We start from the raw sequence: 19,858 nt of genomic DNA, 5'->3' as shown, positions 1-19,858 counted from the left end.
CTGGTCAGTGAGCAGTTTATTACCCATCGACCTGTCCAGCTTGCCCGCGTCACAGCCTGGACATTATTTTCATCCCAGTCCGTTCTGGCATCCAGCCTCTGTCTCCACCCTCGCACCCCACCCCCCACACTCTCACTCCCTTTCAAGATAGCACCAGGCCTGGGGGCCACACCTCAGCTGGGAGAGGAGGATAGAAACTGGACCAAGAGAAACCAGAGTCGGCCCCAAGCTTCTGGAGCCAGCACCCCAGTTAAGAGGGCAAGGAGGCAGGGCTTCTGGGGCCACTACACATGGTTCAGGCAGGAGGATCTTCTCCAGGACGTGCAGGGAAGCCGCTCAGGTCTCGACCAATGATCTCACTCACTGTAAAGGAGGGGCAGTTGAAAGACAAGGCTAAGGCAGGTCTTTTCCTTTTTCAGAGACCTCCCCGCCCCACTTCAGCTCCAAGCAGGCCTCCAGCTAGGACATATCTGGATTCCTCTTTTGCCCAGCCTCAGTTTCCCCAGTGTCTCTTAACATCTGCTCCTAACTAGGTTTGGTCCAACTCCATCCACATGGGTTCCCAGCCCTGCATTATAGCATTCTCCCGTCAGCTTGGCCTGTGCCAATGGCAGCAGGTCAGATGTTAGGTGTTGTCAGCCGGACAAAGAGGGGACAAGATCTTCGTCATCAGGGCAGACCACAGTCTCCAGGGAAAGATAAGGTGAGCTTTCCACAAGCCAATGTCCCTCCCTGAAACTCAGCGCTTGAATCTACAGTTCAGGGAACTAGATAGAATGGTCTTGGAATACTTCTGGGCTGAAATTGTGTAATTAGGGCAGAGACAGAAAAAAAGCTGGAACAGATACTCCATGTGCCCTTTAGAATTAAGTTGCTGAATTCAGGTGGGGACACACACACACACACACACACACACACACACACACACACACACGAACCTGCTCCAGAGACGTCTGACTAGTCCTGGGACACTCAGGATGCCCAGTCTCCAAGCAGCCAAGCTCCAGCCCTCAGCACACATGCAAATCCATCTCTTACACTCATTCACACTCACAGCCCCCAGGCCCACACCCACCTTCCTCCAGGGTGATACCCTGGATAGGTACATTGTCTCTGAAGCCGCTGTTGTAGCCACCCCTGGATTTCTCCTGCTCCGAAGCCCCCTCCCCTGGGGTATAGCCTGGCCCCACCTCATTGTAGCCCTCGGCAGGCAGGGGCTGGACAGCGCTCTGGGGATTGAAGGGGTCTTCAAGTGGTGGGGAGGAAGGTAATGGAGGCCTAAAGGGAGCTGGAGGGGAGAACGGAAGCCCCAGGGCAAAAGAGGAGCCCTGCCCTCCATACGGGTCACCAGGAAAGGGGCGGGGAAGGAAGGAGGCTGCAGGTGAGCGGGCACAACCCGTGGTTCCTCCAGTCTCAGGGAACATCCGCAGGCCAGGTCTATAGGATGGAGGGGGCCCCGTCTGGGGGTAGAGAGTGGGTGTGCTATAGCCAAAGCTTTCTGGCAGATAAGGAGTCTCATAAGCAGGGTCTTCGTGGGGATAGGAGGGGTAAGGGGGCCTGGGTGGTGAGAAGTCCATGTCAGTGCCGAAGGGGGGACCCGATGTGGAAGGGAAGCCCCGGAGAGATGAGTCTGGTAGGGGCTCCTCCTTGAAGACCACTGGGAAGATGAGGAGGCTGGTGAGGTTCTGGCCATCCCACCAGTACACCTTCCAACCTCCATCCCTTCCGAGGGTTCGTCCACCCCTCATCCCTTCACATGGGGGTGCCCCTCTGCCCCCACCACAGGCAGTCTTAGAGCGCACCAGGTAGGAACTTGAAACTTTGAGTAGGACTGCGCTTCCTCCGCCCGTTGGAGACGTAAAAGTAGACCTGGACTGGTCGGGATACCCGCTTGTTGCTATACTCGGGGACCGTCAGCATCAGCGTCACCTAGTGGGAACAGAGGATGAGACACAAGTCCTTAGAGATCTTCTATCAGCCCAGTCCTTCCTTGGACCCAACCAACTCTTATCTCCTAGTTCTATGGCTGAGGAGCAAATCCGTTCCCAGGAGAGGGAGCCCTCTGCTAGAGCACCAAACCCCTCAGGCAAGAAAAAGTTACTCTGGAGTCCAAATCCATAAGTTAGGGGCCCTCCTTTTCTTTTTCTTTTCTCTTCCTTCCTTCCTTCCTTCCTTCCTTCCTTCCTTCCTTCCTTCCTTCCTTCCTTTTTTTTTTCCTGTTTTATGAGACAGGACAGCCTTGGATGTCCTGGAACTCGTTCTGTAGACCAGGCTGGCCTCGAACTCAGAGATCCCCCTGCCTCTGCCTCCCGAGTGCTGGGATTAAAGGCGCCCCCCCCACCACCACCCAGGCAAAGACCTTGTTGTTTTGTTTTGTTTTGGAGACAAGGTCTCTCTATGACTGTCCTGGAACTCTCTCTGTAGACCGCGATGGCCTGGAACTCACAGAGATCCACCTTCCTCTAAGGGGGCCCTCTTGAGAACGTTTTTTTTTTTTTTTACTCTTCCAGCCCTCCCCCACAGCCAGGTTGGGGGCCCCAGGGACACTGGCGCCTACCTCACTGCTCTGCAGGTACCCACCTCACTGCTCTGCAGGTACCCACCTCACTGCTCTGCAGCCGGTTCACCACGGCTTCCTCTTCCCACTGCAGTTTTCCATCTGCTCAGGATTAAAAGAGCTCCACCTTGGTCTAGGGTCCCATCCCCGTCCCCCGCCCAGTCCCCTGCCCTTTCCCCCTCCTGCTGGAGTCAACATCAGATTCCAAAGATCCTTAGCAGGTCTGACCCAGAGTATACCAGATGTTCACCCAGTGAAAAGGACAGTTCGGAAACTGCCCCCAATGAGGACAAATGGTAAACAAAGGTCAAGAGCCCCAGAGAGAGTTCCTGTCGGAAGCAGCCCTGGAGCCCTCCCATGTACAGACTCAGACATCCCTTCCTATGGTACCTGCAAGATGGACAGTGGGGTAGGAATTGGTTGGCACTATACCAAGACTAATTAATGATGTAGACCCCAGGGTGCTAAATGTAGGTCTCGGGGATGCGCCATCCGTGAGAAGCGTTGAAGGAAGGGGAAGCCCACAGGTTGGTGGCTGGACCCCGAATCCTGTCTCCCATTTCTGCACCCCTACAGCTCCATCTTGGGGCACCCCATAGGCTCTCAGCTTTTATCTCACAACTCAGGACAGGCCCAGGAGAATCTACACTGGCTGTGCGTGCCCTCTTCACTTTATAGACTTTTTCCATGAGGGTGAACGTCTCAAAGCCAGTTCCTCTCTAATGCTTTACTGAGCAGGAGGTGTATTTCTTGTTTTTGCTCACTCTCCTTAGTGTTTTCGGTTGGGCCACATCCATGAGAAACTGACTGTACGCCATGAGGGGAGGTAGATAAAGAGACTGAGGCTCAGCTTGGTGGCCATGTGACAGTGTCAGAGTCTCCCCTGCTGGCTGTGAGCTCTACTTCTCTCCTCTTCCCAGGGGCTACTCACCAGGGCCCCTTTCAATGAACACCACTTTCGAGTCTGGCAGGAAGTTGGAACCAGTCAACACTAGCTCCTCCCCTCCTCTCACAGAGCAGGCGCTGGGGCTGTAGGCCTCCACCTGGGGCAGCTCCTGGGCTGAGCGCTGGGCTGCAAAGTAGGATAATAAAGAAGCCTGGCTGGGCCGGGTGCAGAAAGGACAACCACCACCGGGGGAGCCCTCTTTCCAGGGGCAAATACAAAAGATAACTAACAGTAACCAGGAAACCACACAGACTATGGAAGGACCACTCCTGAAGCAAAGACAGGGTAGACAGGTTCATCTGGACCATCCCTGAGACAGAGTCTGCAGCAGGGGCCAACTCAAACACCACCTTCACCTCTCCCTCATCACGGCAGACCAAGAGCTGAGTCCTCTACAGCGCTACCCATGACACACAGGGCACAGGGCACTATGTAGAGGAAACAGGTAAACAGACAGACAAAAGAGCAGCAAGACACAGAGAACTGGCCAGGGCCTGTTTGCTCACAGCACTCGATGGGCACCGACGCTGCCTGCACAGAGACGACCTTCCCGCCGCCCTGAGGCACGTGTACACGGAACACCAGCCGCACACGCGTGTTTTTGCGCCCGATGTCTGTCTCACCCTTCCGGAGCTCAATGTCTGAATTCCGAAGCTTCAGGATTCCAGCACAGTCGATGCTGAAGGCAAAGGAGAGATGGTAAGCCTTCCCAGCCGAAGGTGCAACAGAGATGTATTTTCTAGAGGGGAAGCCCCCACCCTCAGTACAAGGCCACAAGACTGTCTAAGGTGCTTAGGGAGACTATTTTCTAATCTAGAGATGGCCTCCACAGAAAGCTCCTCAGCCTCAAAAAATATGTTCTTAGATATTAAGGCCAGAAACTGTCTGGGGATGAGGCTTAGTGGCAGAGCAGTTGTCTAGCATATACAAAGCCCTAGGTTCAACTCCCAGGACTTTAGGAAGGAGAAGGGAGTTGAGGATATAGCTCAATGGTACAAAACTGTCACAGACTCTTTGTACACTGTGTGAAGATGTGTTGCTATGATTGGTGTAATAAAAGGCTGAATGTCCAATAGATAAGCAGGAGACATAGGTAGGGCTTCTGGGCAAGAAGAAAGGAAGAGGGGGGAATTGAGGCAGGCGAGAGATGCCAGGAGACATGGAGAGGAGATGCAAGATGGAAGAGAAGTAAGGCCACATGATAGATGAATACAAATGGGATGATTTAAGTTATTTTTCAAGACAGGTGTTGTTTTGGTGCCTGTCCTGGATCTCGCTTTGTAGACCAGGCTGGCCTTGAACTCACAGAGATCCACCTGGCTCTGCCTCCCGAGTGCTGGGATTAAAGGCGTGAGCCACCACCACCCAGCTTAATTTAAGTTATAAGATCTAGTTAGGAACAAGCATAAGCTATAGGTCAAGTTTTCATAATTAATAAAACGTCTCCAGATCATTATTTGCAGGCTGATGATCCACAGACATAGAAAGATTGCTATGCATGGGGCCCAATGTGGGTCGACATATTTCCACATAAGGCTTCACAGACTATCCAGCCAAGGCTTCAGATAAGCTCTACACTTTCCCATCACACGCAGACTAAACAAAGAACAACACAGCAAGCTCTCCCAGGACTTGACCATTATCCCAATTTTCTCAGGAGCCCCCCACCCACCTCCACAAGGATACTGTTGCTCCCAGACAACAGAAAGCAGTCTAGAGAACACAACACCCACATGCCCAAGAGGTGGGGTTGATGGTTTGGGGTCATTCAGTGGATTATGGATGTTTATCATCAAACATTTAGGGGGGTTGGTTACAAGGTATTGATGATTATACTGAGGGGAAAAAATGAACCAAGGAGAATAGATTCAGGGATCTCTTTCTGAAAGGAAATGGGAGGGGGGGGGATATAGTACAGAAATGATAGAATAAAAGGGTGGGTTGTTCAGTCTACTTTTGAACAGTCACTAGTTTCAATTATTTTATGTTGGTATGTATTTTTTTATATTAATACAAATTTAAGGTTTTTTTTATATTGTATATATGTTTCTACTTTTGTTTAAGGTATTGTACCTATGCAGCTCATTTAAAAATGTAACATTTTAGTCCTTGAAAACTATTTAGGATAATAAAGAAAGACATGTTAGTAGTTAGTCATCAATCAAACTTGTAGTCATGTTAGGTATGTTTTCAAGGTTAAGCAGATATATTTTAGATCGATAGATAGTCTTCAAACACTTCAGAGAGCTACAGAATATGGCATTTAAAATGTTTTGACATCTTTTCATGATAGTGAGACGTGTCTGCTCCTGGAAGTACCAACTTATTTCCAAAAAGGATGGTGGGTATCAAATACCTCCATATGGAATTTACTTTCTGTATGGCAAAGCTAGCCACTGGGCAAGAAACTGCCCATGCCGTGACTGCTGACAGTATGCTATCCAAATTGCACAAACAAGACACAAAAGAAAGTGACTGCCAAACTTTGCCAAGACAAGGGTGGACAGTCCTCAAAATCCCTGCTTCACAGAAGTCTGTCAGATATTCTAGGCCTATAGGCCAAAGATGGATGCCCCAATGTTGCAGAGGAACCTTAGGTGACTGTCCAGGCTACCTCTGTCATTTCTATAGTTTTGGAAGTTGTTTGCTTAAGACACTTCCTATTTACTCAGGTAATATTATATCCTTCTCAGGTCTTTGATGGGGTTGAAGACTAGGTAGTTATAGTTACAGTTTTCCTTGTTACCAAATTCAGAAAAGAAACTTACGTGAGATGTAAAGTTTATAAGGTTGAGAAACATAGAAGCTTACATTGTTTAAGATGTTTTTGGGTCTAAAAAGATATTTTTAGGATGGTAATACAAGTTAGGGTAGAAAATGGTTTAGGTATAAAACTTGAATTCACTAGGACAGGATAGATAATACAGTACTTCCTCCAAATTTGCCAAATACAAAGGGACTGGACATTGTGAATGTAATCCTTACTTGATAATTGTTCTTATTGTGTATAGTTTTACCATGTCAGAGTTAAAATCTTTCTTTTTTATTTAGACAAAAAGGGGAATATTTGTACACGGTGTGAAAATATGTTTCTGTGATTGGTGTGTTAAAAAGTTGAATGGCCAATAGCTAGGCAGGGACAATAGGTGGGACTTACAGGCAGATAGAGAGGAAGAGGAGGAGGAATTCCGGCATCAGAAATGGGGAGGAAACAGGAGGTGCAAGGTGAAAGAAAGGTAACTCCATGTGATAGAATGTAGATTAATATAGATGGGTTACTTTAAGTTATAAGATCTAGTTAGGAACAAGCCTAAACTGTGAGCCAAGCCTTCATAATTAATAAGAAGTCTCTGTGTTGTTATTTGCAAGCTGGTTTGCCAGACAGAGAAAAACTTGCTACACAAAAAACACTTGCCTCAAAGGCTGGAAACTGACTTGGAGTGATAATGTCTAGCTCTTCTAGGAAAAAGAAAAAGTGGGCCTCTCTGGTCCTAAACCCTGCAGGCTGAGGGAGAGCTGGCTAGGGACTTACTTGGCAGCCATGTTGTTCTCTGGGAGCAAGGTCATCTCCAACACTTTGGTACCACTGACTACAGCTTCATAGCTGGCCGTGGCCACCATCTTGCCGGTAATGCGGTGCACCTGGTAGAAGGCATGTGGCCGCAGGCTCCTTTCATCTGCAGTGCCAATGAACATCTGCAGAGTCAGTGGCTTCTCACTGTAGCCTAGGAGCTGACAGAGGGAGACAGAGGCCACCTATTTGAAAGCCCCAGTGTCTTTTGCTCTTTAACCATCCTTGGATTTTCCGGCCAAGGATGGGAATGGTGAAAGATAAAGAATGTCCTGTGTGGAATTCCCTGTGGGAAACTGGGCATCAGTCATAGAGAAAATGTGGTCTGAAGTTCACAGTGTTATTCTTGGAAGGCCCAAACTGGGCTGGGCAAAGGAGGAAGAGCTTCCAAGAAAGACTAGCCCAACTCAATATAGAGAAAACCTAACTCCCAGTGGCCTTTGGCCTCAGCTGAAACCCTCCCCCACATCTGGCAAGTCACCATTTTCCAAAGTAGACACGAGGCTGATGTCCCACGGGATGAGTCGGGGAGGGAGGGGGTGCAGGAGAACAGAAAAGAAGAGTAGAAAGTATATCCGGGTCCTTGCTGTGTACCCTTCCTTCCTCAGTTCCAGCCCCTCCCCTAGGCTGCCTGCAGGGTCACAGCTGAGACAGAGTGTGGGAAAGGGCAGTGCCATGATTCTGTGCACAGCTGAAGCTCCTTCGCAGGAATCTGGGATGGGAGGAGAGAAAGAACATCGGGCCTGCCTTCTGCCCCTTACCTTGACCACAGGGTGACCTCCAGGAGCAGCTTTGACAGCTCCTCGGCTGCCCTCTGTCTCGTAGTGGGCTCGGTGGTGAGCTCTAGGCTGTACCTCAATCCTCAACTCCAGCTGCTCATACTGGCTGGGCAAAGGCCAGTCCAGGGGAGGTAGGGCAGAGGTCCTGAGTAGAAGAGGAGAGCATGGTCGTCTCGAACCTCAGACCCATCACAATCACACCGGGTTTGTGTGTGGGGGGGGGCAGTATGGGTATGGGAGATAAATAAATAAATAAATAAATAAATAAATAACCACAGCAAAAGTAGATTCCAAAAGCTCAGAAACAGGGGTGCTGACAGGGAAGCGTCCTTTGCAGATGGAGGTATAGAAGATGGCAGTAACCCTGAGACTCCTTTCTCCCAGGTTCTGGGTAAAGGGTTTGCAGGCTTTACCAAGAAACAGAGGAACTCAAAGGCTGTTCTGACCCTCCAACCTAGAAGGGCAGGTACAGCACAGAAGTGCCCCTTTTGACCAGAAAGGGCATTAGATAAACAGAGACTGAGGGCAGAAGTCTAGAGTAGAAGCTAGGGCTGGCTTCTCTGCTACCAGGCCAAATCCTTCCCACTAGTTGGGGCTAAGCAGGAAAAGTTGCAGTGGGTGTAAGGACTACTTTTCTGGAATTGTGCTTACAGATGCTCTGCTGCTAAATCTCAACTGGTAATTTCCTGCCCCCACCCCGATATTTAGCAGTCTTTTAATTGCCATAACTAATGCAAAAGGTGCTACTAGTGTCTAATGGATAGGCCTGGGAGGATGCTCACCATTAGACCGTGCTCAGTACAGCCCTGCACTACAAATCACCCAACTCAAAACAGTCATCTACCAAGGCTGAGAAATGTTGGTCTATGGGAATCCCAGGGGGTTCAGCTTCCCCCTAGAAACTTTTCAGGATGGAGCCACCTCAGTCTGACAGCTCAAGGCTTAGGACTATGGAAATGGACGTAATTCTTTAGGAATAGAAGAGATAGGAATGCAAGGTTCCATATAAATTCTTTGACTTGCAAATACATGTAACTTTATTCAGACTCGAAGTGACGCTCTTAAGCCATGGACTTAGAAATTTAGGGTCAGAGGAGGGCTTCTTGTAATGGGACACAGGGTTCTTCTATCTGTTCTGTCTAAACAGCCAGAAGCTAGGATCAACCTGCCTGAGCCAGGGCTGATCAGGAAGTGTGAGGAACCCTAAAGGAACTCCGTTTGACCTAACCGTTGTACCTCTCAGAAGACTGACAGGTGGGGGTGAAGAGCCTTTTCTAAAACATCCACAGGAAGCAGCCATCTACAGCTCAGCCCATTGCTGGTTTGTTCTTTTTTTTTCTCTTATTTTTTCTTCAAACCTAATTGCCTTAAAACCAACTAGGTAACTGGGGCCCTCTTGCAATAGCTCTTGTGAGAAGTGGAGAACACCTGGAACCTGAACCTGTCTTTAAACTCATCCTTCCTTTGACCTTTCTGCTCCCTGCAGAACGGGGGTTGAAGAACACAGAGGTCCCAGATCTGGCCCTCACCTGAAGATGGGGCTGTGTCCCCCAATCCGGGCCTTGGACCAAGCAAGGGGAGAAGGCACTGCGAGATAGTCCATGCCAGCCACCTCTTTCCGAAGACCCCCTGGAGCAGCCACAGCCTCATCTGTCCCGGAAGGCAGCTTCCCATTGCACGGGGCAGGCTCCTCAGACCGAGGCAGGGCCACTGCCTGCTCGCTAGAAGTCCTCCGGGTTTTCTGAGGGACGCTCTCGGTTGTTGGAGCTCCCACATAATCAAAAGGGCCAGGGGAACTAGGGTCCCTGACTAGAGGCAATGGGGGTGGTGGAGGTGGCTCTGGACCCTCTTCCCCTAGGCTGCCCCGGCGGGACAGAGCTGGGGAGGCCGAAGATGGGGTTCCAGAGCTGGAGTAGCGCCTCTTGCCACAAGGTGAAGCAGGCCGAGGGGAGGCTGGGATGGGCCCCGGAGCGCTGAGGAGTAGCCAGCTATCCTCGGGCGCTCGGCCTCCGGAGCTTGGACCGTAAAGGCTCCACGGATCCTCCGGGGTCCATGGCCTAGGAGAAGCCCGGGGCGAAGGCAGCGGAGAGCTCAAGCCAAAGCGGGAAGCCGCTTCATTGAGTTCTGACTCCACCTCATCGCACGCTGCATACAGGGCGGCCTCATCCGAGGCATCAGAGAAGAAACTCCACGAAGACAGGCTGCTGCTGCCAGGGCTCGGGCTGAAGAAGGCACCTCCGCCCTGGCCTCCTGCCTCTCGGTAGCCCCCAAAGCCTTCTGGTGGGGGGTAATCTCTAGGAGAGCCGTCCCCCCAGGTTTCAGGAGTGTCCTCTAGCGAGGTCGGTGGGTCAGGCGTGGGAGAGATGGATGTGATCCGGATGCTGGGACACTCAAGAACACGACCACCCCCAGCACCCCCCGCACTCCCTCCTGGGCCCCCCAGCCTCACCGACCGAGCCGGTTGGCTCTCCCAGGTGCCAGGTGAAGGGGCGGGACGGGGTGGTGGTGAGTGCATGCCCGGCCGAGGGGGTGGCGGTCGGGGAATACCAATAGGGGCAGCACCGTAAGGAAGGGGTTCCCCCAGGGCCAAACGACAGCATGAAGGGGCATCCTCTGAGTCCAGCTCTGTCCAAAAGGGAGGGAGAGTAAAGGGAGATAGGGAGGGAGAAGCTGGTGAGACGTCTAGGTTCCTCGGATGGCCAGCTCCCAAAGCCTGAGATGCCCAGCTAGGAAGGGGTCTCCTAGTCTCAGGACGAAAGCAAAGTGGAACATCAGAAGACAGAAACGAGATACGGGCATGTCAGAACCCCATATTCTGAAGCCCTGGTCCTGGGACCTAGGGTACCAGAGAAGGTGGGACGTAAGGTGAGGACCTTGGGCAGCGGAGCGCTAGAGACGGGGCCTGGAGGTGTGTTTGCCCAGGCTCTGGGCTGGGCCGGGGGCGACTCACACATGAACCCAATTAGCAACGGTTCCCAAACCCCCAAATGGTGCTGGCAGAAACCCCAGTTACCATCGCAACCGTGGCCTGGGGGTGGGAAGGATGGGGGCATGTCTGTGGTGACGAGGGGAGGTGGCTCCTCCCTCGCCCCCCCTCCAAAAGGGGGCGGAGGTGCAGCCGGAGGGTGATGCGTGCGGGGCCCAGCCGACGGGGGAGTGGGGGAGCGGGGGGCAGCGGGCAGCGCGGATTCCGTGCGAGCGGCCGCCGCCCCCGGCTCGATCCCCGCCATCTGCCTCTCATTGCGGCTAGACGGGGAGGGGGAGGGGTGCCCCTGCGTTGCCCGAAAGAGCCCCCCAGCCCCAGGCGTCACGTCTGCAGGACCAGGCCTAGGTCCGAAAGCCCCAGACTCCAGATCCAACCCTTCCCCTTCCCCAGCCGGCGCCCCCGGGCCCTTGGGGGCCGAGGTTCCCTTCCGCCCCCCATCACAGAGACAGTCGGCCTAGCCAGGAGGCGGCGCGTAGCCAACAACACCCCCACTCCCACCCCAGTCACGACCTAAAAAGGAAAAAGTGGTGCCATGGCCCCCAGCCTCACTTCCTCAGCCTGGGTAGTGGAGCCCCCCAGCTCCCCTCAACCTCTGCCCCACCTCCACCCCCGCCCCAGGCTCGCAGCCTCCTAAGTGTCCTGACTCAGACCTCCCCTGCCCTTAAACCACCGGCCAAAAGACCCCTTCCCAGCCCCACACTAACCTTCCCCAGGACCCCCCGCGCCCAGCGGGGGGGGCTCCTTTTCCTCCCCGAACACCAGCTTAAATTCCAGCTCCTCATCCTCGCAGCTTGCCGCCCCCATGGATCCGGCCGGAGCCCCCAGGTCCCGCCTGGGTGGGAGGGGGAGGCTCTGGACGCGGCTGGAGCTTCACGCGCGGGTGGCTCCCTCCCTCCCTTTCTGGGACGCCCCCTCTTCTGTCGCAGCCGCCTCCCTCCCGACGCCCCCTCGTTATTATAGAAACTTTTCCAAACTTTTTTTCCCCCAAACTTCTTCAAAGCGGGCCCCCCCCCCAGCCTGTCCCTGATTGGCTACCCGGGATGCTCCGGCCCCTCCTCCAGGGATGAGATGGGAAAACCACGCGCCCCTAGTCCTCCCCCCACCCTCCCTCCCTCAGTCGTCCCTCCAGTCCCACCCCCTTCAAAGGGGGAGGAAAAAAATGAATTGGAAAATGGTCCCTTCCAACGTTATAGGGCCCTAATGGTACCTATTGGCTCGCAGTTGTGACCATCACTTCTTACGGGGAGCCCAAACCTCAGCCCATTTCGTCTCAGCCGAGGGAGAGAGGTGGGGGGGATCCCAGTCGCCTTAAAGAGGCCATATTCCGGGCCCCCAGTGTGGCGGGCCCACAGTACATCCTCCCTTGAGATCTGGAGAGTAGCGTTGCTAGCATCTCCCAAGAAAGGCCATCGCTTCTGCACCTTCCATCCAAGTCTGAGTAGACGGGAGTTCCGGGATTGAGAGGGGCTCGGAGCTGTTGTGGACAGGAGGCCGTTCCTTCCTCCACCCTCGCTGAGACCACTCTACCTGGGCCTCCAGGGAGTTTGGCACTCCTTCACCTCCACCGGCCCCTCCTCCCATTCCCTGAAGATGCAGAACTTTTAGCTGTCCGGGAGTCTCCCAGACCTTTCTAACCCCAGGAAGCCTTTGAAGGCCCGCAGCCCCTTCTGGGCGGAGATCCAGGCCGGGCTTTGCCGATACCCTTGTCCTAGCCACCTAGATAGGCCATTAATTAGCCTCCCCGGAGGAAGTCGCCTCCCTCCTCCCTCCCAAGAGCTGCAGACTAGAGTGACTCTCTCTTCCAAGGGCAGTCCCTTCCCGGCCCTCCAAAATTCCTGGCCAGGTTTAGAAGGGGCCCGAAGCTGAAAATGTAGGCCCCAGGGCTGGACACCTGTCACCTGGGCGGGGGAGGAAGACCCGGACTGGAGTTTCTAGGAAGGGCAAGCAAAAAAAAGGGTCCCAGTTGGAAGAAGAAGAAGTGGGACGGGAGATGCTCTCTTTGGATGGCAGGTGCTGCGGGGCGGGGGGGAGCAGTCATCATTCTCCCGCACGCTAACCATTTGCTTCCAAACTTCCCCCAAGAAGCCTCACGGATCTCTAAAGCCCTCAGGCCGCGCCCCCAGCAGCAGCAGCAGCAGCCCCCCCCCTCCCCCGCCCCAGGCCAGCACCGAAAGAGTTAAGCGCCGGCCCTCGGGTCAGACGTTTACAAACACTCGGGAGCCGGGCGGGGACCGCGCCCATTACTCTAATGAGAAACAGGCTCTGCGGGGCAGAGGGAAGGGGGGCTGGCCCGACGGGCCCCAGCTCCTTGGCGGCGGAGGCGGCGCCCCTCCTCCTCTCAGGCCTCCCTCGAGCCCGTCCTGGGGACCCCCCCTCCAGCCCCGGGGGACCCCAATGACGTGCGGCGCTGCCCCGGCTGCAAGCCCAGGGCCGCGAGGCGGGAGGGGCCGGGAGGAGAGGCTTGGCGGGCGGCAGGGAAGAATGTTCCGAGGCCGAGCAGGGAGACTGCCTGGTTTGATTCCACCACCACCACCACCACCCCCGCCCTCCCTTCTTCCCTTCGGTTCTTCTCAGGTTACATTCCCGTCCTGCTTCAGCTCGAACTGGAGAAACCCACGGGCGAGGAGCACCTCGAGATCATCTACTAGCCTGCACCTAAGCGGAGGGGGGACGGAGGGGGGAAGCCATAGAGGACAGACCCGGAAATTCAGCCCCGGCCCTTGCTCCCTCATACCCCCCGCTCAGCGGCACAAGCAGACGCGCACATTCTTTTCAAATGTCATATTTCCTTTGATCCTGGGCAGTGTTTCTCCATGTGTCTGGCTCAGCTTCTGCCCAGCCGACCGCCTCCCCACCCACCCCGCTTTGTTTTCCTGGAGAACCCTCCCCCTTCCCTCGTCTGGGAGGCAGGGAGGGTTGACTTCAGCTCTCTTTCCCCTCTCCTCCCAGTGACTCAATTTCCCCACTGGAGTGTTGCAAAAGAAAGGAGGCAGAAGAGAGAACAGTTTGGCGCAAGTGAGGTATGAATGTCAAAGATTGCTCAGAAGGACACAAACTCTTTCGGTATCCTCTACTGCAAACTCTCTGGTCTGCCTAGGCTTGGAGCGAACAAATGACCTCTGACTTGTCCTGCCTGGCTTTAGAGGCCCAGGGCTGGTAGATAAGTTTAGGTTGCCCTACACTACTGCCCCCTGGCGACCACAAAGCCCTGCTGCCCTTCCTCCACCTTGGCGGATCTCTCCGGCCACCTTGTGGCTCTCAGCTCCTCTGGCTTTGTGACCGGCTCGGTTTTCTGCCATGTGCTGTTGTTCAGTTTGTTCTAGAGAAAGTCTCCTGTAAAACAGGCTGTCTTGGAACTCCGCCTTATCCACTCCCAAGTGCTGGAACTATAAACTCACGATGCCATTACCAGTTTTTGCTCTGTATTCCAATTGGTATTATTCGACATACTTGGAGGTGGAATTTAGCTTTTTTTTTTAATTACACAAAATACATTCTTTTTATAAGTGATCCAAATCAGACAAAATATGTGTCCAATCTGGCAGTCCAGTTTTTTATCCATTTAGTATATGCTTGTATACAAACATCTTTATGTGCGTGAGGCTATGGTAAACATACTTTTTCTTTTTTCTTTCTTTTGGATTTTTCAAGGCAGTGTTTCTCTGTGTAACAGTCCTGGCTGTCCTGGAACTTGCTTTGTAGACCAGGCTGGCTTTGAACTCACTGAGATCCCCCTGCTTCTACCTCCCAAGTGTTGGGATTAAAGGCAAGTGCCACCATCGCCCAGCTTTAAATTTTATTCATGTATTTTTTATTTTATTTTTTTAGTGAGTGCTCTGCCTGCATGTATTCCTGCATACCAGAAGAGGGCATCAGCTCCCAATATAGGTGATTGTGAGCCACCATGTGGTTTCTGGGAATTGAACTCAGGACCTCTGGCAGAATAGCCAGTGCTCTTAACCACTGAGCCATCTCTCCAGCCCTGACATGCTTTTTCTTGACTTGCTTTTATCCCCTTAGTTAATAAATGGTGGGTAGAACTCATTTCTGGCCTGTAATCTCAGTCCTTAGGAGACTGAGGTAAGAGTATCACCAGTTGGAGGCCATTTCTGGCTACATAGCAAGATTCTGTTAAGAAAGAAAAAACAGAGCTGGGCTTGGTGGCACATGCCTTTAATCCCAGCACTTGGGAGACAGAGGCAGGCGGATCTCTGTGAGTTCAAGGCCAGCCCAGTCTACAAAGTGAGTTCCAGGACAGCCAGGATTGTTACACAGAGAAACCCTGTCTCAAAAAAACAAAAACAAAAAGTTCTTCTCAAAGCTGGGCAATAATGATGCACACTTTTAATTCCAGCACTCAGGAGGCAGAGCCAGGCAGATCTCTCTGAGTTCGAGGCCAGCCTGGTCTACAGAGCGAGATCCAGGACAGTCAAGGCTACACAGAGAAACCTTGTTTCAAAAAAACCACCACCACCATCATCATAATAATAATAAAAACTTTTCTCTGTAAGAAATTTTTTTCAGTATTAGCTGTGATTAAAAAAAAAAAAAAACATAATAAGCATCGGCCATAAAAGACATGCAGGGCCGAGTATGGTGATACAAGCCCTTAATCCCAGCACTCCACAGCCAAGCCAGGGCTAATAGTGAGACCCTGTCAAGAGAAAGAAGCAAACCAAAGAGAATGAGCTGAGGAGATGGCATGGTGGGTAAAGCACTTGCTGTGCAAATGTGAGGACCTGAGTTCAAGTCCTCAGCACCCACATAGGGCAGGGTAGGGAGCTTGCCTCTGCAATCCTGGTGTGCCTAAGGAAGATTGTTTAGATAGGAGAGTGTCTAAATGCTCACAGGCCAGGTAACCTGGTATAGTTAGAAAGGGCACAGAGGGGCTATCTCCAGGAGGAAGGCTAGGAGACAGCTAAGGTTGTCTTCAGACCTACACACAAACCTTGGCACAGGCATCGCCATCTCCATCACACACACACACACACACACACACACACACACACACACACACAAAAGGAAATGCAGATTGTAAAAAAATTTTATTGACATCATATATATAATGCCATATATATATATATATATATATATATATATATATACATATACATATACATATATATGGATAGATCAATAAATGGATGCATGATAGAGGAAAAGTATTGGGTTAGTCATTGTAGTTATATTAATATCATACATAATATAATATTAGTTATATTAATATTGAAATTGTAATACAATTTAATCATTGTAATTCTGTTCTACTTTTTGCCTGTATATGATGTGGGTGTGTATATGTGTGTTCACATATGTCTGCACATGAAGGTGCAAAGTTGTTGTTGGCTGTCTTCTGTAGTTGGAGTTTTCCTGCCTGGCCCAGTCAGGACAAATCTCTCTTACCCGCCAGTCCCACAGTCGCTCAGACCCAACCAAGAAAGCACACAAAAACTTATATTGCTTACAAACTGTATGGCCATGGCAGGCTACTTGTTATCTACCTTTTCTATCTTAAATTAACCCATTTCTGTTAGTCTATACTTTGCCACATGGCTTGTGGCTTACCGGTGTCTTTACATGTTGCTTTTCATGGCGGCAGTAGGCGGTGTCTCTCTTCAGTCTTCTACTTCCCAGAATTCTCTACTCTCTTGTCCCACCTATACTTCCTGCCTGGCCACTGGCCAATCAGAACTTTATTTACACAGAGTGATATCCACAGCAGTCTTCCTTGACGGCTCTCCACTTCATGCATTGAGGTAGAGTCTCTCTCGGAACCTGTAACTCTCAGATTCAGCTAGTCTAGTTAAGTTAGCTTGCTCAGTGAATACAGTGTCTCTGCCTCCTGAGTGCTGGAATTACAGGCAGGTTATATTTCTTTGGGTGTCTGGGGATCGAGATTCCAGTCCTCACAATTGTGTGGCAAGTTCTTTACCCACTGTCCACGTTTCATTTCTGGGGCTGTGATAAAATACCCAGACAAAAGCAATTTAGAAGAGAAGAGTTCATTTCCACTCACGGTTCCGGGTCACCATCCATCACAGCAGAGATCAGAGCAGCAGGGACTTGGAGTGGGCAGTCACATCCTACCCCATTAACAGCGGAGAGAAATGAACACATGCCCACTGGCTGGCTTGCTTGTGCGCAGCACTATGTCTTATCCAGTTCAGGACCCCCAGTCTAAGAAACGGTACTGTCCATGCAGTGGGTTGGGTCTTCCCATATCAAGTAAGGCAACTGAGACAATCTGCCACAGACGACATGCCCACAGGTCAACCCAATTCAGTCTGTCATTCTCTTCCTCAGTGATTCTAGGTGTGACAAGTTGGTAAAGCTAACCGTCACACCCACTGAGCTGTCTTCCCAACCCCTGCCTTTTGGTTTTAAAGAAGGAAAACTATATACAACAGTACAGTGTGCAAAGGTGCTTGCCACCAAACCTGACAACCCAAGTTCAAACCCCAAGACCCACATGGTGATAGGAGAGAATCAACTCCATGAAGTTGTCCTCTGACGTCTATACACACACCAAGGCACATGGATACACACATCCATGCACACACAAACACAAACAAATCAATGTAACACATTTTTTAAAAGGAAACAGATATCACATATTAGTCTACCATAGGAATAAATAAAATTTACAGTTTCTAGATTGAGTCTTAACTTTTTGAAATTTATCAGCAACTGTCCAAATTATCTGCACATACTTTTTTTAACTTTTTTAAATTACATTTTAACTTGTTTATTGCGTGCACATGCCACAGCACACATGTTGAGGCTAGAGGGCGATTTGTGGAAGTCAGTTCACTCCTTCTACCATGAGGGTTCTGGATATGGCTTCCAGGTCATGAGGCTCGGGGCAAGGCCTTTGCCTAAGCCATCTCACCAGCCTCAAATGTATCTTTAAGTTTATTGTTGTTATTGTTAATTATTAGTGGTATTTGTGCATGTGTGTGCTTGCTCGAGTGCTTACATACACACATACATGGGCACACCTGCCGTGGCACACATGTGGCGGTCAGAGGACAACTTTGTAGAATCAGTTCTCTCTCTCTACCGTTAAGAGGGTTTGAGAGGCGTACCTCAGGTCACCAGGCTTACACAATGAGTACCTTGACCCGCTGTGTGTCTAGCTAGCCCCACATCTGTATTTCCAACAGACAATATAGGCAGATTCATGACTCTACCTCACTCCCGTTGATAAAACCTAATTTTTTTTCCTAACAGGGTCTTGCTGTGTAGCCTAGGCTAGCCTGGAACTCACTCTGTAGACCAGGTTTGTTTCAAACTCACAGAGATCCGCCTGCTTTGGCTTCTCAGATGCTGGGGTTTTCAAGGCACAGGCTACTAGCCAGGCGGTGGTGGCACACACCTTTAATCCCAGCACTCAGGAGGCAGAGGCAGGCAGATCTCTTTGAGTTTGAGGCCAGCCTGGTCTACAGAGTGAGTTCCAGGACAGCCAAGGTTATTACACAGAGAAGAAACTTTGTCTCTAAAAACTAAAAAAAAAAAAAGTGTGGGGGGGGGCGATGAGATGTGTTATGTGTAAGGAAAATATTTAATTTTTTTATTGTGTTATCATTCACATGACCTCAACACAGCCTAATCATTTTTCCTTTGCCTGTAAAACTCATCTGCCTTAGTTTCTTTCCTGGTTTTTGTGATAAAATACCCTGACAAAAAGTAACTTCGAGGAGAAAGAGCTCATTTAGCTCACAGGTTCAGGCCACAGTCCATCACGACAAGGAAGCGGGTAGTGGGGGCTTGAAGCAGCTGGTCATACTATGTCTCTACCAGATGAGCAGTCAGTGGAAGCTTGCTAGTGCTCACCTCTCTTGCTCCACTCTTTTTGTTGTTTCGAGACAGGGTTTCCCTGTGTATCCCTGGCTGTCCTGGATCTCACATTGTAGACCAGGCTGGCCTTGAACACCCAGAGATCTGCCTGCCTCTGCCTCGGGAGTTCTGGGATTAAAGGCGTGTGCCGCTGCCGCCACCCTGCTCTTTCTCCACTCTTAATCCAGGATCCCCGACTTTAGGACCCTTTTGGGCATCCACAGAGGCCCATCTCCCAGGTGGTTCTAGATTACATCAAGTTGCCAATACCAACCATCACACCATCCTTATCCGCTACTTAGAGAACTTCATTCCTTCCTTTCCTTCCCCTTTCTTCACAGACTCAACGTAAGATATTCTTCCTTAAAAGAGGAAAAGAATTCTTTGTTCCTTCTTTACTACCTGTCTTATAAGCCCCTGGCAGATTTCTCTGCTGTAAGCAACCAGTTCTGGGTTCAGGCACACCTGGGTGACCAGTTCTCCTTCAATTTAGACGGGCCTTGCATTGCCAGCACGCTGTCTGAAGCCTGCACCTTGGCTATCACATTCTGCTCCAGGTCTGTACCACTTGGGGACTTTCAGGAATACAGAATCCACAGAGGTTTGTTATAGGGAACTGGCTTACATGATGATGGACTCTGACAACCAGAGTCTTCAGTGCCGATCTACAGACTCAAGACCCAAGGGAGCCAAAGGTACAGATAACATCCAAAGGCTGGCTGGCAGACAATCCGTGCTTCTCATTAGAGGGAGTGAGTCTTTTTGTTTCATTCAGGCTTTCAGTGGACTGCATGAGGCTCACCACATTACTGAGAACAATTTGTGTTTATTTAAAGTTCACCAACTTAGATCTTAATCTCATAAAAAAAATCTCTCCAAATTGATATGTAAAATGAGTCATCATGCTGGGCATTGGTGAGGCTGGCCTTTAATCCCAGCATTCAGGAGGCAGAGCCAGGTGGATCTCTGTGAGTTCCAGGCCAGCCTGGTCCATAGAGCAAGATCCAGGACAGGCACCAAAACTACACAGAGAAACCCTGTCTCAAAAAAACTGAAAAAATAAATTAAATAAAATTAGCCATCACAAGGGCTCTAGCTCAGTTGGTGGAACTCATTGCCCAGGATGCACGAACCCTCGAGGCTGACCCCTTGGCACTGCTGAAACTGGTGGTGCACATCTGTG

The 19,858-nt window shown here is 51.1% G+C and overlaps 1 protein-coding gene across 2 annotated transcripts; it reads right to left on the bottom strand.

Annotated features, from left to right (window-relative positions):
* On the bottom strand, positions 1 to 12,121 carry Nfatc4 (nuclear factor of activated T cells 4). 2 transcript variants are annotated; one of them, XM_036199256.1, is made up of 11 exons: positions 12,047 to 12,121; positions 11,544 to 11,671; positions 9,383 to 10,478; positions 7,836 to 7,998; positions 7,036 to 7,235; positions 4,010 to 4,182; positions 3,489 to 3,629; positions 2,604 to 2,659; positions 1,803 to 1,929; positions 1,076 to 1,657; positions 41 to 363 (listed from the first exon to the last, which is right to left on the bottom strand). In XM_036199256.1, the coding sequence occupies exons 2-11, from the start codon at positions 11,641 to 11,643 to the stop codon at positions 296 to 298; spliced, it is 2,706 nt and encodes a 901-aa protein (XP_036055149.1). In that variant the 5' UTR covers positions 11,644 to 11,671; positions 12,047 to 12,121; the 3' UTR covers positions 41 to 295. The 2 variants fall into 2 exon arrangements, with proteins under 2 accessions (XP_036055148.1, XP_036055149.1); XM_036199255.1 differs by lacking the exon at positions 12,047 to 12,121 and having other exon boundaries at positions 1 to 363; positions 11,544 to 11,886.
* Positions 12,122 to 19,858: the final 7,737 nt, after the last annotated feature.

Source organism: Onychomys torridus, chromosome 9 (genome assembly GCF_903995425.1).
Source record: "Onychomys torridus chromosome 9, mOncTor1.1, whole genome shotgun sequence".
In the NCBI taxonomy this organism is placed as follows: domain Eukaryota; kingdom Metazoa; phylum Chordata; class Mammalia; order Rodentia; family Cricetidae; genus Onychomys; species Onychomys torridus.
Note: the sequence above shows the minus strand (reverse complement) of the source record. Positions and strands in the feature narration are given on the sequence as shown.

Bases quoted from the DNA above. Each gene is read 5' to 3' on its own strand.
- Nfatc4 (XM_036199256.1), bottom strand. From the start codon at position 11,643: ATGGGGGCGGCAAGCTGCGAGGATGAGGAGCTGGAATTTAAGCTGGTG. The intron at 10,479-11,543 runs GTTAGTGTGGGG...CCTTTTGGACAG, and splicing joins CGCGGGGGGTCCTGGGGAAG to AGCTGGACTCAGAGGATGCC. The intron at 1,658-1,802 runs GTGCGCTCTAAG...TCATCTTCCCAG, and splicing joins AAGTTTCAAGTTCCTACCTG to TGGTCTTCAAGGAGGAGCCC.